The sequence below is a fragment of the Nomia melanderi genome, chromosome 6, assembly GCF_051020985.1.
Source record: "Nomia melanderi isolate GNS246 chromosome 6, iyNomMela1, whole genome shotgun sequence".
Lineage (NCBI taxonomy): Eukaryota > Metazoa > Arthropoda > Insecta > Hymenoptera > Halictidae > Nomia > Nomia melanderi.
In genome coordinates this window covers 16635493-16649959 of record NC_135004.1, presented here as the reverse complement: position 1 = coordinate 16649959, position 14467 = coordinate 16635493, and the positions used below count along the sequence as shown (strand labels likewise).

The 14467-nt window shown below is 46.9% G+C and overlaps 1 protein-coding gene across 3 annotated transcripts in view; it reads right to left on the bottom strand.

Annotated features, from left to right (window-relative positions):
* LOC116430230 (cell adhesion molecule Dscam2) overlaps nucleotides 1-14467 on the bottom strand; it is a 298794-nt gene that overhangs the window by 172788 nt on the left and 111539 nt on the right. For all 3 annotated transcript variants that reach the window (XM_031984053.2, XM_076368698.1, XM_031984052.2), the window contains exon 2: nucleotides 150-470. In XM_031984053.2, the coding sequence (XP_031839913.2) occupies nucleotides 150-470 (321 nt within the window). The remainder of the gene's footprint in view (nucleotides 1-149; nucleotides 471-14467) is intronic.

The window sequence follows — 14467 nt, the reverse complement described above, 5'->3', positions numbered from 1 at the left end:
ACTGGATTCAACGGAGGAAGCGCATAAATGTATTCCATCGGCCACGGTCGGACGCTACAAACCCGGGGGAAAGGTGCGCGGAAAGCGGCGGGGCGGCGCGGACAACACATAATGTAGATAACGAGCAAGAAGTTTCTGCGTTGGCGTGCCTGCTCTGACAGTGACGTCTCTGCTAACGATGGCGCCGACGCTGTTCACGGCGGAACACTTATAAATGGCCCAGTGGACGTCCTGCCGGAACACCTCGGCCTCGAACCCGGGGAAGTGGATGGTCCCGTTGCCAAGGACGTGTCTGATTCCGGGGATGCTCGTTATGCTGCCGCCATCCGCTGCCAGCCAGTCGACGGTGGGCGCCGGGTTCCCGCGGACTATGCAGTCCACGCGGCCGCCGTTCACGTTCGTGAACTCGACGCGGGACGGTGGCTCCGACACGAAACTCGGGCCCTGCATCTCGTACGAGGCGTCGCCGCCTGAAACACACGGGACAGACATCGTCATAATGGGCTGGGAATTTAGACGGGAATATTTCGGATTTCTGCGGCGAATCGCCGCGGGCCACGGTTATCTCGAGCTACCGCTGGCCGGGGCGGTTCGCCTTGATGAATTCTTTAAATTTCGAACGTCTGGTCGAGGGCTTCTTCGATTGACCCTTTGTCTGACGCGTGGACACTCGTCGAAACTACCGTGTACTCGAGACAGTTTTTTTCACTAACCAGATACTGAGAAATTAAGATTCTTCTTAATAATTGCACCACTATCTTTCTTATGTTTCATGTATCCGACAAAATTCGGTTTGTTCGGTATGCCATCAAAAGAATTAATCCAAGTTTCTGTAAAAAATAATACCCGAATTCGGGTGACGTGGCAGTCAAAGTGTTGAGAATAGATTTCTTTAGCTTCGGTTTGTCGCAATCTCTTCTCGACGTTATTCTGTTGTTTTTCGCTGGTCAACTAACAACTGACGCTCGTCTTCTCCTCGCACTCGTATTTATCAACACACTCGCATTCTTTCATTCTTCATACATTCATCTTCGTGCTAATTTAAACATTCACTCGCTACAAGTTCAGGATTCAACTGTGGGTAGTTTCGATTCGTCTGCGTCGAGGCTCAGAAATTGAGTATCGAAGTAACTATGATATACATATTGGGAAGTACTTTCGAGATTCGGCGTTTACTTCGATTTATTCCGATACCTGTCCGATACTCGTTCCATCCGAGTAAACACCGAATATCATTCCAATCGACTTCAAAGCACACTTCGAGCACCGAGCGCAAAGTGCCCAAATAAAACCCCAACATTCGCGTCGTCGAAACAAACAGCGTCCCGGCTTTCCATCCACGGTACCGTTCGAATCGCTCTGAATTCATCAATCACCGACAAGAATAAAACACGGAGAGCGGCCAAAGGAAACCTCGCAGCGATCGGGTATCGCGTGACAAGTCGAACGGCGATTCGATGGCGTTTAATGAAACGCGATCAGCGGCCGTCCCCGCGAATCCGCTGGCCGAGCGTTCCAATCGGGGGGCGCGTTCGATCGCGCGTAGGCGGGAAAATAAATTTTCCTTACTGTTTCAATCGGCAGTTAGAAGGACATTAATCATGGTCGCAGCCCGTGGACACCGGGTTGATGAATTTTTTCGCCTGGCTCGCCGGGTTCGAAGCAATTCCCAGGAATAGGAGCCGCCCGCGCTGCGCCGGGCGTTCGGTTACGCGCGGAGGCCGCGAGCCTGCGGGACAGGACGGTGCCGGCGGCGAACGGGGGACGGGAACGGTGGCGGGAAGGGTCGGGGAAGGGGGGAGCGGTGTATCGTCGACGGGACATGAACGAAGATAATACGGCCGGCCATAAATCACACATTTAACGCTGAAATTCGGCCGTAATAGCTTCCATAAACGGAGCGCATTGCGCCCCTGCTCGCCCCAGCTCGCCCCCGCCCCGCTCGCCGCCTCCGCCAACCCCTACCCGGTGAACCCAGTTAACCATTCATCACCCGAGTTATGTTGATTTAAGTAGGAATGCCGGGGCGCGGATGTATTCCGCATTCCGTCCGGCATTGCCTATCTGGCGAGCCAGGGCCCGAGGCATCGGGGAATACCCGCAGGAGAACGCGCGACGAACGCGCGTGCGAGGGGAGGCCTGCGTTAGGATGCTTCGCTAAATAATGTCCAATTAACCCGTCGGCTACTGTCGGTGATTAGAGCTTGAAAAATTTGCTTAGGTGTGGCGTTCACGCTTAACCTCATGCCCTGGAATATCATGGCGGACTCGGTGAAGATTTCAAATGGAATTTGACGAATATAAATGTCATTTAACTCTTCTAAGTTCAAATTGAATATTGTTTTATAATTTTAATGTTTCTGGGTGAATGTACGTATAGAATGCATGTAGAATTTTCCTGTTTTTCTAATGAATTAGAGACAAAAAGAGCACAATTGGGGAAGAGATCATAGGGTTGACACTTTCCATGCCACGGAAATTTCGGTTATATTTTTTTTATGGACTGTATTAGTTTTTTTAATGAAATACTAAGTTGTATTCAAGTTTTCGAATTTTCTTAGGGACCCTTTAATTGAAATTTACAGATGTTTTTACGAAATTAACTCTTGCATGCACGAAGAGATTGAGATATGACATGTAAGTGATTTAAGGAATGAAAGGAATCGAGTTTCGTTGGATCCACGAGACGGAAGTTAGTAACGTAAAATATTAATATTGAATGCTGACACGTCTGAACGAAATAGTTGAAGACTCTTCGAGGATTCAACGCGTTAACTGCCCTGTCCCACGTGCAGCAGTCACGTATCCTCATTCGCGGAATATATCTTCCATTAGAGAAGATAAGAGAGAAAGGCATTCCGTTGAAAAAGTTTCGCGATCGTTCCGACTCGAAGATCAAGTGGCCGCGCGTTAAATATTGCAGCGGCGTTTACCAGTCTCCCAGAGACATCCTGTCCCGGGTGGGAGCAGGAATTTCCTGAAAAGCCGAATCAAGTTACCAAGAACCTGATCGATCGCTCCAGGGAATCACGGGACGTTTCTCTCGGAATTCTTCCCCGTTGTTTCTCCGGTTTCCCTTTTTTCCCACACTCGTGTCTCCGCGCCAGTGGAGCCGCCGTTAATTAACTACCCCTAGACTGGCTCGCTCTGGCCTCGACGTAGACGATCCTCGTCCGGAGACGCGGAAGATTTTTTCCTGGATGCAACTAAGAATCGCTGTGCTCGGCGATTTCCATATTTAATTCTATCTCTTGTTTCATTGTTTGAAATGGTCAGTGTGTATCAACTGATAACCTTGGATAATTAAGGTAGAATTGTAGTGAGGATAATGAAAACTTTAGGGACAGAGAGTAATGTAAAGGAGTTAGAAATGCTTGTGGTTTAATTAGTTTTCTCATAATGCTATTTCTAAATATCACAACTATTGTAATTGTATTATATTATATATTATAACTATTATAATAATTACTGTTATATTAATTAGTTTTCTCACAATGCTATCTCTAAATATCACAACTATTATAATACTATTATATCATATATTATAACTATTATAATAATTGTGATACTTAGAAATAGCATTGTGAGAAAACTAATTAAACCAGCATTTGTAACTCCTTATATTTACAATGATTATGAAAATAGGTATGATAATAGTTAAGATTATAGATAATTATCTATATTAACACAACCCTATTTTAACTATTACTATATCTATTCTCATAATTATTGTCATATCATAAAACTATTTCTATTTCCAACTACCATCTACATCATAACACTATTTTTAACCATCACACTACCCAACCGTTACCACAACATTCACCATTAACCGTTCCGCGAGATTAAACTGCCTCGCGGAACAATATTTTTCATTTAATTTCTTATTCTATTCCGTTATGAATTCTTTAGCTGCGCTTGTTTCTCGAAAGAACTTAAGAACCGTGACCCCCGACGCCACCCTCGCTCCCGCCCTCGCCCAGAAGGAAATTGTAGCGTCTTCCGTTGTATTATTCCAAGACAGACCGGCAGCCACATTCTCTTCCGAGATTTCTCTATCCCGCGCCGTTCCTCCTTCAGAGGAATCCCCCGCTCCGCCCCCGTTTCCGGTAATACCTCATGACCCAGATACCTGGCCAACCCCGCCGCGGCGCCGCAACAATTTTTCCCCCGAAGGAAAGAGCGAAGCGAGCTCGGCTCATAAACGTAATTTTACATTTCCAGGGAAGGCGGAGGGTCCATTTCGCGTCGCAAAGCTAACTTCATTTTCCGAAGTCAGACGCACGTCCCGTGATTTCTCCCGGTTCCTGTTGCGGATCTTCGTTACTCCTGCGTCGACGATTCGAGGTTTTATTGAGCGAGGATTGAGGTGCTCCGCGTTGGAATTGCGGATCTTGGAACTACCGGTTGTTGGGATGTAAGATGTTGCATTGGATTGTCTGCTTCAGCAGATTTTACAACCATTGTGGATCTTGAAAGAAGTACTGCTCGAAAATGTTATCTTGAATCGTTTGTTTCAAGAGATTATTGGACAATTGTGGATCTGAGAGGTAGTGGTTGTTGGAATGTAAGAATGCTGCATTGGATTGTCTGCTTGAGCAGACTTTATAACCATTGTAGATCTTGGAAAGAATTACTCGTGGGAATGTGCGAAAATGTTATCTTGAATCGTTCGTTTCAAGAGATTATTGGACAATTGTGGATCTGAAAGATAGTGGTTGTTGGGATGTAAGATGTTGTATTGGATTGTCTGCTTCAGCGGACTTTACAACCATTGTGGATCTTGGAAAGAAGTATTGCTCGTTGGAGCTTGCGAAAATGTTGTCTTGAATCGTTTGTTTCAAGAGATTATTGGACAATTGTAGATCTGGGAGCTAGTGGTTGTTGGGATGTAAGATGTTGCATTGGATTGTCTGCTTCAACAGATTATGAAGTGTACGAGATTGTTCTCTTGAATTGTTCTTTGAAGAGATTATCGGAGGTTGTAGAAATTCGAAGAAACTAATTAGCGATTCAAGAGAAATCGTAATATCAGTAAAGAGAATTAGACTTCATTGTACCAAAATAGAATCTTTAATTGTCGTCACTTCAAACTTCGAATCTCAAGCATCTTTTTCCTCCGAAGCTAAAAAGGTCCCCGCAACGTTCGAGGATGATCGATAGCCCGGCGCAATGAGCGTCGAATATTCCGAAAGAAAAACGTGCAAAACCGGGCGCGAAGGGAGGAAAATCGAGCAAGGGAAGACGGTCCGGTCCGACATCCCGTTAATCGAAGTTTACGAGTAATTTCCATATTCCCCGCAGTCCGTTTTCCCGGCCGAAGTGAACGTAATCCGGCTTAGCGCCGGCGAAAAATCGAGAATCGCGATAATTCCATTCCCCGGCGGTCGTTCGCGGGCTGGTTGTAAAGGAGGATCGTTCCGGCGCGGCCGCGGCAGTTTTAATTTCGAACACCGCAGCGGATAATCGCGCGCTAACGAGCGAAAACACGCTTTTGATCGCGTTCCATCCGTGCGCCGCGCGAGCCTTTATCACCGGCGGAACAAAAAAGCCCGGCGAGCCATTAAAAGGAAGACATCAGAGGAAGACAAGGCGCGAAAAGGGCTGGAGAGCCGCGGCGCGCGTTCCTTCGCCGCGTTATTATCGCGGACGAGCGGAACCGTCGAACAGCGCGCGGCTCCGCGAGCGCAGAAAGACTCTCTGTCTCGTTATTTCCGTGGATCTGAGCCTCGAATTCCGCACGTCTCCTTTGTGATCGCGTCGCCGATCGTTTACGTTGAAGAATCAACCGCGTTCGAGTGGACGTGCAGCCGAAGACCCTCGCGAGAGCGCTTCCCGAGGCACGAGAGACACGCGCCAGCGATTTGTCTCGACGGTCGCGTCCAATTAACACCAGCGCGCACCGAACCGCCGAGCGTAGATGCTCGGCGATCGCGGAGCACGTGGCGCACGTCCGATTCCGCGAAAGGAAGCGTTCCCCGATATAATGGGCCGCTCGAGTGTATTTGAAATGCACTGGCTCATCAGAATAACTAAACAATAGACGCCCGGCTGGAGGACGGGACGAACGAGGGCCTCTACTAACCCCTCTCCAGCCGTCCCGTGGCCCACCCTTGACGGGGTGAGTTCGGTTCCGCGCTACCCTATGCCTGGTACTCCACGAGCCTCCCTCTTTGGACGTACCCTCTCGCGGTGCGGCCGTAACAGTGAAGGACGGTCTGCGGCCGGCGCAGGGAGGAGTAGAACGAGGAAGGAATAGATACGAACGGTGGGTAGGAAGAAGGAAGGTAATAGAGAGACAAAGAAAAGGGAGCGAACAGGAAGAAACGAGAAAGGGAAATTGAAGGAATAGATGGAGCTGAGGAATGGAACTAGGCAGACAAAAGGTAAAGAGGGAAGGCTAGGGAATAGACAGAAGGAAGACAAGAGGAGGAACTAAAGGTGGGTAGAAAGAAGTAAAGTAATAAAGAGACAAAGAAAAGGGAGCAAACAGGAAGAAAAGAGAAAGGGAAATTGAAGGAACAGATGGAGCTGAGAAATAGAACTAGCCAAAAGGTAAAGAGAAGGCTAGGGAATAGATGGATACAAACGGTGGGTAGAAAGAAGTAAAGTAATAAAGAGAAACAAAGAAAATGGAGCAGAGAGATAAAAAGAAACAAGAGAAAGGGAAATTGAAGGAATAGATGGAGCTGAGAAATAGAACTAGGCAGACAAAAGGTAAAGAGAAGGCTAGGGAATAAATGGATACGAAACGGTGAGTAGAAGTAAAGTAATAAAGAGAAACAAAGAAAATGGAGCACAGAGATAGAAAGAAACAATAGAAAGGGAAATTGAAGGAACAGATGGAACTAATAGAACTAGGCAGACAAAAGGTAAAGAGGGAAGGCTAGGGAATAGACAGGAAGACAAGAGAGAGAGGAACTAAAGGAAGATACAGAAGAGGATAAATAGGGACACAGAAAGGGGTAAAGAGGGAAGCTAGAAAAGAAGCAGGAATAAAGGGAGGAATAGAGGAACGGATTCTTGCTCGGCAGACAGCCGACACACAGTCCCCGGCGCACACTCAGTCACGCATGCCGAACGTCCGCGTGTCCGGGCGTGTAGGTGAATGTGTCTGTTGCCAGCCCAACCCCCTCGGAGTTGTACGCGATACGCCGAGTGGCCTAACCTTAGTCAACCCTCGACGTCATCGGGAGAGCCTCTGAAGCTGTACACTTCTGTTTCTCTGTTGGCTCTTCGAGAGACGCGAGACACACAGCCGTCCATCGACCATCTGCGTAATGCTTTGCGTCAACATCCCTCGGAAACTCGACTCACCCCCTACCACCCCCCCTACCCCGCGAGGGAACGCCAGAAAGAGGAGTTCTCGACGGTCTCTCTAACGACCGGCCGCCCTACCGGATCCCCCTCGCTCGCGATTCTTCTTTAAGCGTGCTCGAATGACCACTCCGCTTCCAACCTTTTAGGCAAGCCCCGCAAGACTCGCGATTCCACGCGAGCGTCCCGTTATGAATGGCTCGTGATCAAAGTTTTCGTGCCACTTTCCCACCCGGACGCGATTCCTCTTGTTCCTCGTCTTCCTCGACTTCTTCATCCGTTGCTCTCTCGTTTCGGCCCCGGCCGCCGCGACGTTTCCCCGTGGCCAGGAGTTTCTCCCTCGATTTTTCTCGTTCGTCTCTGCTCGTTTTGCTCCGCGCTTCTCGCTTTTGTTTTTGACCGACGAGCGAAGTCCGGCGGGAAAAGCGGCGACGAATTAAAATTAAATATTAACGCGCGCGTGAAAAATGAAACGCCGCGGCCGCCGGCTACTCGGATGATCGCTCGGATTGCCTGACTGATTTGTACCCCTTTTTACCTTGCCCCTTATTTTTTTGGGTTTGTGTGTATGTGGGTGTGTGTGTGGTTGTGTGGTGTGTGTCGGTTTTGTTTTTTGGAACGTTGCTATCGGCCCGCGTAAATTTCCGTAATCGCGGCCCCAGCTCCACGCACGGCCAGCACGAATAATTTCGCGCGAATTTCGGAGCTCGTGAATTTCCCACGAATTTGGCGGGACGCCTGGGATTTTTCGGGGATACTGTGAGCAAGACTGGCTCGGCGAAACTGAATGCTGAATGAAATCTTTCCGCGCTCGAATGGCGTGGACGCTACCACCGTTTTTGCGCGTAATGCGCCTGTCGGGCTTTCTCGCTGCTTGAATTTGGGAAACAGTCTCCTTTGCGGACTGTGGTCTCGTCGTTTTTGGTTTAATTATTGTTCGCCGTCGTTTGAACGTTCTTGGTGACACGTTGAACCAGTAACTTATTCTTGAAACAATACACTGCCTTCTTAACGCATTGAACACTAAATTTCAGATACTAAATGCGAGCGTCGATGATTGAATTGATACATTTTTAAATTTCTAACTTACGGAAGAGAATAAGAAATTCAGTTTTGTAAATTTTACTTTGGATTTGTGTTATATCTAAAATGTTACATGAGCGTAGCAATTAAACGATAGACTAAATCCCGTATTATTAATTTCCTTCTCTTCTCACTGAAACCGCAACTGATTGAATTCTATCCCTCCATAATGAATTCCATTGATAAGTCATTAATTACAACAAATTAATCTCCCGCACTAAAGACGTAACATCCCACATAATGTTCCTACAGGTTCCAAACAATCCCCAATGATTCCTCCAAATTCGCAAATCCCAAAAATCCGAAAATCCCATCTCCGCAAAAACCATCCGGAAGCCATGGGAGAATTATAATAGAACCAGTCAATCCCCAGTTTTTATTAATCCGTCTCGCACGGGGAAGTACGGACGGAAAAGTGCAAAAACTCGGTGGGAAAGTTTTATTTCCCATCGAGTGCGCGGGGTAATAAAAAACAGCGTGTAACTTCCCGCGATTTAGCATAACCCGTTCCCCCCCGCGGTGCGGGCGAGGGAAAAAACGCGCCACCCTTATCAACCGGGTGGGACAAAACAGTGGCCGAAACGCGGGCATAATTCACCGGATGATTTACGGCGCGACAGGCTTTTATCTGCGCCGCGCGACGCGACTCCTAGGAAACACGCATAATTTCCATCCGAAGCCGAAATGATCCGCGCGCGCATAATGTCCGCGGCGGTGTCGTTAACTTAACAAACGGCCGGGACCGGTGAATAGAGGCGGCCTCGAAAAAAACCGGCGGAGAGTAGGGAAAAAAGGATACACACGGTTATTGTATCCTGTGGCATTGTTCCCGGGGCCGGCCATTGTCTGAGTCCGGTATCTCTGCTCGAATTCCTCCGATAAGCGGAACATCTTAAAAATTCCATCCCCTCGACGAGCGGACGGTCCGCTGCTCGTGGATCTGGCGATTAACCCTTCGGGAACGACGCGGAGTTTCTGCTCTCGTTTTTTTATTTTCGTTTTATTCTCATTTTGTTTTGTTCGCTGAATTAGTAATGGACGTTGCTGTAATGTGATGTCGAGAGTTTTTGATAGCTGTCGGAGCACCGTGGAGCTTCGAGTATAATGGAATGAAATTGTTTCGAAGTGTTATTCGTATTGAAGTTTTCCTTGGATTATTTCTGATCGTGGCATGTATCTTTTGGTCATAATGAAATTGAAGTTTTAAATAGGAGCAATGGGAATTTGATAGTTGTGTAGTTTTTAGATTTTGTGTTTGATATAAGTTGATGTAGGAAATAGAGACCGTAGGATAGAATCGTAGAGTTATGGGAGTGGTGTAGAATAATTATAGTAGACCTGTAGAAACTAGAAAACTGTCGAACTTTAGAATACAGCAGTGCTATAGAATAATTATATCAAAACCATAGAAACTATAGAATAATGATAGTAGACCCATAGAAACTACAGAACATTGTCGAACTATAGAAGAAATACAGCAGTGCTACAGAATAATTACATCAAAACCATAGAAACTATAGACCAACCATAGTAGACCTATAGAACCTATAGAACAACCATAGTAGACCTATAGAACCTATAGAGAACCGTCGAACTATAGAAGAAATACAGCAGTGCTACAGAATAACTATATCAAAGCCATAGAAACTATAGAACAACCATAGTAGACCTATAGAACCTACAGAAAACTGTCGAACTATAGAAATACAGCAGTGCCACAGAATAACTACATCAAAACCAAACTACAGAACATACAACCCTAAAAAGAGCTCCACAAACGAGAATCCCAGAAACACAGAAACTACTCGCCATAAAAATCCGATGCGCGGATAATGAAAAAAAAAAGGGACACGAGAGCAGCACGGAGGGTATCATCACAGTCACCGTACAGACGTCCTCCTCGAAGGGTTAACTTATTAAAAACCGAGGGACGAAGCGCAGCGACGAAAGGAAAGAAAGATAGGCGCGCGCGATAGGCGCGGAGATATCTCTCCGACTAATTGCTGACGCGCGCGCGCCGCAACGGGCCGCGCGCGGCCGAGGGAGAGCCTGCGAATGGAGCAGTCCCCATTCCGGAATCCGCGGCTCATCCGGCGGTTTACAATCCTTTCTTTCAGCCGGGCGATGGGAAACGAGAGACGGGGCCGCGTCTCTCTCCCACTCCCGGGGAAAAAAACCTGCGAGGGAGGACAGAATCAGCCGCGCGCACACATGTACCCGTATACACGGTGGCTCACAAACAAAAGGGGGCGAAAGGCGCGCGGCGGGAGGACGGGCGAGGGGGAAAATCTGCCGCGCGGAAAAGAGAACGGGGATGAACCGGCGCGGGGACGAAGACGGACAGACAGACGCGGGCCAACATCCACGGGAGCAAGAGAGCCGAGCCCTCCCTGCCCGCTTGTCCGACAATGCAAACCAACTTTCTCATTTCAATGTATTGTTTCCATTGTTCGGCCGTGGCGGCTCGGCGAGGACTCCGCGCTGCGGGTTGGAACGCGGCCTCTACTTTCCGACGCCGATCGTCATCGCGAAACTTTCCCCCCTCCGGCCCGCCGCCACCGACGCCCCGGATACCTTTGCAACCTCCCGCGCAGCTCTTCCCGGAGATTACGAACAATTTCAACGACGACTATCGCGCGCGACCAGTTGCTGGAACAGCCCAAGTTTCGCCGGGAACTCTTTCCGCCGCCCCCGCCGCCGCCGCGCTTCGGGGTGGAAGGTCTTTGGAACTTCGCTCGGCAGCTATTTGGCGCGGTCGCGAGTTTCTAATGAGAGAGATTAGTAGGGTGTGTCGGAGTTTTGTTGGTAAAGGACGGTCGGGGATGGTGATTCTCGGTGAAGGGTGAAGGGAGGATTTTTTGGGGAGGGAATTAGAATGGAGGATGGTTTTTCAAGAATCTGGGTTTTGATGTGGATACTGTGAGGGACTGTAGTTTGAAGGTTTTTGGAGTTCGGTGGGTACTGATGGAACTTTCTGGTGCGGGTGGAGGATTGATGAACGAAGATTATGAATACGGGGACTGTTGAGATAAGGGTTGTTTTGAAGTTGATTACCGAAAAGGTATTCTTAGAGAACTAAGGTTTGTCTTTAGCACTAGAACTACCGTACCAGTGAAAATGACTGGTTTCGATTTTTTAGCAATTATTGATATCTTCGAAGCATTGAATATTCGAAATGATTTTGAGAATAGTTTCATTTGAGTACTATAATGAGTGTCTGAAGAAACTGAAAATAATTTGTGGTTACAGTTTTTTATGTTGTTGCAGTTTTAAAGAGTCCAGCAAAGTAGAGCATCAAAAAATGAAAGATTGAACTCGATAAATCAAAAATCAATGACAACGGTTCACTGATCTGTTAAAAATAAGAACCCTCCAACCAGATGAGAAATACTTTCAACAAAGTTCTTTGTTTCTATTCTAAGAACTCAAGTTTCACTAGAAACTCTTTCCTCTCAAATAAAAAATCTAGAAGTTCCAGAGGTACTTGCCTCGATTGATAAACGATTATACTAGATAAATCACAAGAATCCTGGTCACCGTGGTCTCTGGTCGAAATCGAATTCGAGAATCGCCAACCTTAACAAGTTAACTGTGGAATTTAGTTGGAAAAACCTCTCGTTCTCGCAATGAAATAAAAAAATGAAGCGTGTACTCGAACGCAGGACGAATGTAGAGTATACTTTAATGAAAGATCAAAGCGAAATGAAGAACTACATGTTTATGTGAGAAAATCGAGAATTCATCATTTATTCCTAGCTCTCGATTACTCATGATCCACTCTTTCATTGTCTATAATACAGTACCACTATACTTCGAACCGATTTCGTGTTTTAAAAACAGACTTAAGTGGCGCACTCGCGGGGCGGGGACCATAGCTAGCGACTGGTAGCGCGCAAAACAACTGCTCTTAAGGGTGCAAGTTTATTGCCTGGAAAAAGCCAAGACTCTATCTCGAAACGGTGGACATAAACATTTTTCGCGGAGCGGGACCCTAGGCAAGAGGAAAGAAGATTCGGAGCCGGATAGTTCTATTACACGCGGATTAAGTACTTTGCTTTTGTCTCGGGAAACGGGGGAAATCGGACTACTCGCGAATCATTCGGCTAGGTGTGTACTGATGAATACTATTCGCTGAATAGGGACGCGCTCCGAATACATCGCGCGGCTTGACAATCTTCCGAATTATTCTGAATTCCGTTCGATCTCTGGAAATCTTGGAAATAACTTCGAAGAAAGCGTACGGTTGCCAGAGAATGTTTTATACAGCGAACACATCAAGGCATTCTGTTAAGGATTAAAACCCTCGCTCTCTGTACATCTAAGATTCAGCTTACAGAGGAACAAAGAGTTTCTTTACGACCAATAAAACAGTCTGCCTCTAAAGCTACCGCAACGCGGGTGTGGCGGTTGCAAAATGGCCGGCCAGAGGAATTCTCGCCTAAAATTGTCGTGTCCTTAGCATACCTGCTAATATTGCTTTTACCACCCTTTAATCTAGGAACTTTTAGTAAAAGAACATATACAACATTCCGTCGATCTTTTATTTTCCTTCTCAGTAGAAAATTTGGATGTGTGGATCTAATAATTTTAAGGTAGTTTCTTTAAGATTATTAAAATATTTAATATTAGTACAATATTGCAGCCTACAGAGTTCAACGTGTTAAAACCATATTTAAACTAGCTCGCGAAATCATTCGGGCTACCCAGGCTATCCCAAACCGATCCAACCATCATCCGACACGAACATCTCGAACATCCTTCCATTTCCCGGAACTCACTCCTCCTTCCTCTTCCAGAGGAAGAAGCAACGCTCCCAGTCGAGTCCATTCCGCGCTGAAAGGCGGGGCGGGGACTCCATGAAGGCGCATCGCGTGCAGCGTGCGTGATAAGTGCACAAGTGCGCGTTACGGGCGTTTAATGCCTGATCCCATCAACGGGAACGGCTGCATTACTCTAATTATGCTGCCGGGACTTCTTGGTGTGGCAGGGCCGAAGGGAAATCCCGGGATTTGTCGCGTGACGCGGAGTCACGCGGCCGGCACGCGGCCCGCCGTTAATTAGTAGTAATTCGTTGTGCTCCATTAGCGGCGGCATCCAACGGCCAGGATGTACGAGTGACTCGTCCTGCGCGCCGACGCCGTCGGGACGTTTCGCTGCCACTGGCGTCGCTTCTGCCGAACCATTCCTCTCTCTGTTCGACTCTCGTTTCGACCCTCTCGCTCGACTTTCTCTCCCTCTCTCTCTCTTTTGTCTCGTTTAACCCGGTCGACGGTCGCGTGTTTAATGGCCTGCACGTCGTTCGGCCCGCCCAACGGGTATACGAATGAATTTTATTACAATTACTTGTCGGCCGGAATAATAAAATCTGGACTGCAATTAAACGACGACCATCGTTGTCCCGATTTTTCCCATGGCCTCGATTCCGACGGGAGGACACTTGGACTTTCCATTTCGACCGCGGTGCTCGATAGGGCGAAGTGATCGCGAGAGAGAGTTTCGGATGCTTCGCGGAGCATCGTGTTGAATGATTGATTGTTGATTGTTGAGGTATTAGATTGACCTTAGAGTGGATTCGAGTGTTTAAAAGTGGATTAGATCGTTTCGTGCTTGATTAATGATATTAGGAGTTACTGGTGAGATGTTTGTATTGGTTGCAGTTGCTAAGTGTTTTAAGTTACTGATGTTAGATTGATTATAGTAGGTTAATTGATTGTTAGATTGGATTATTCGATTACTGGTATTGATTTCTATCGTTTTGATCACTGAGTTAATCCTTACCATTCTCAAGATTTTACTAAATTTTACTGTATTTATATTTTCGAAAGCAATGGAGATTAACTTCCTGTCGGTAATTCACTATTTCCTGTAACTCACCGTAACTTAGTTTTAACCACTGAGTTAATCCTTACCATTTTCAAGATTCTACTATATTTTACTGCATTTATATTTTCGAAAGCAATGAAGATTAATCTTCCTGTCGTCGGTAACTCGCGGTAACTTAGTTTTAACAACTGAGTTAATCCTTACCATTTTCAAGATTCTACTATATTTTAGTGCATTTACTATA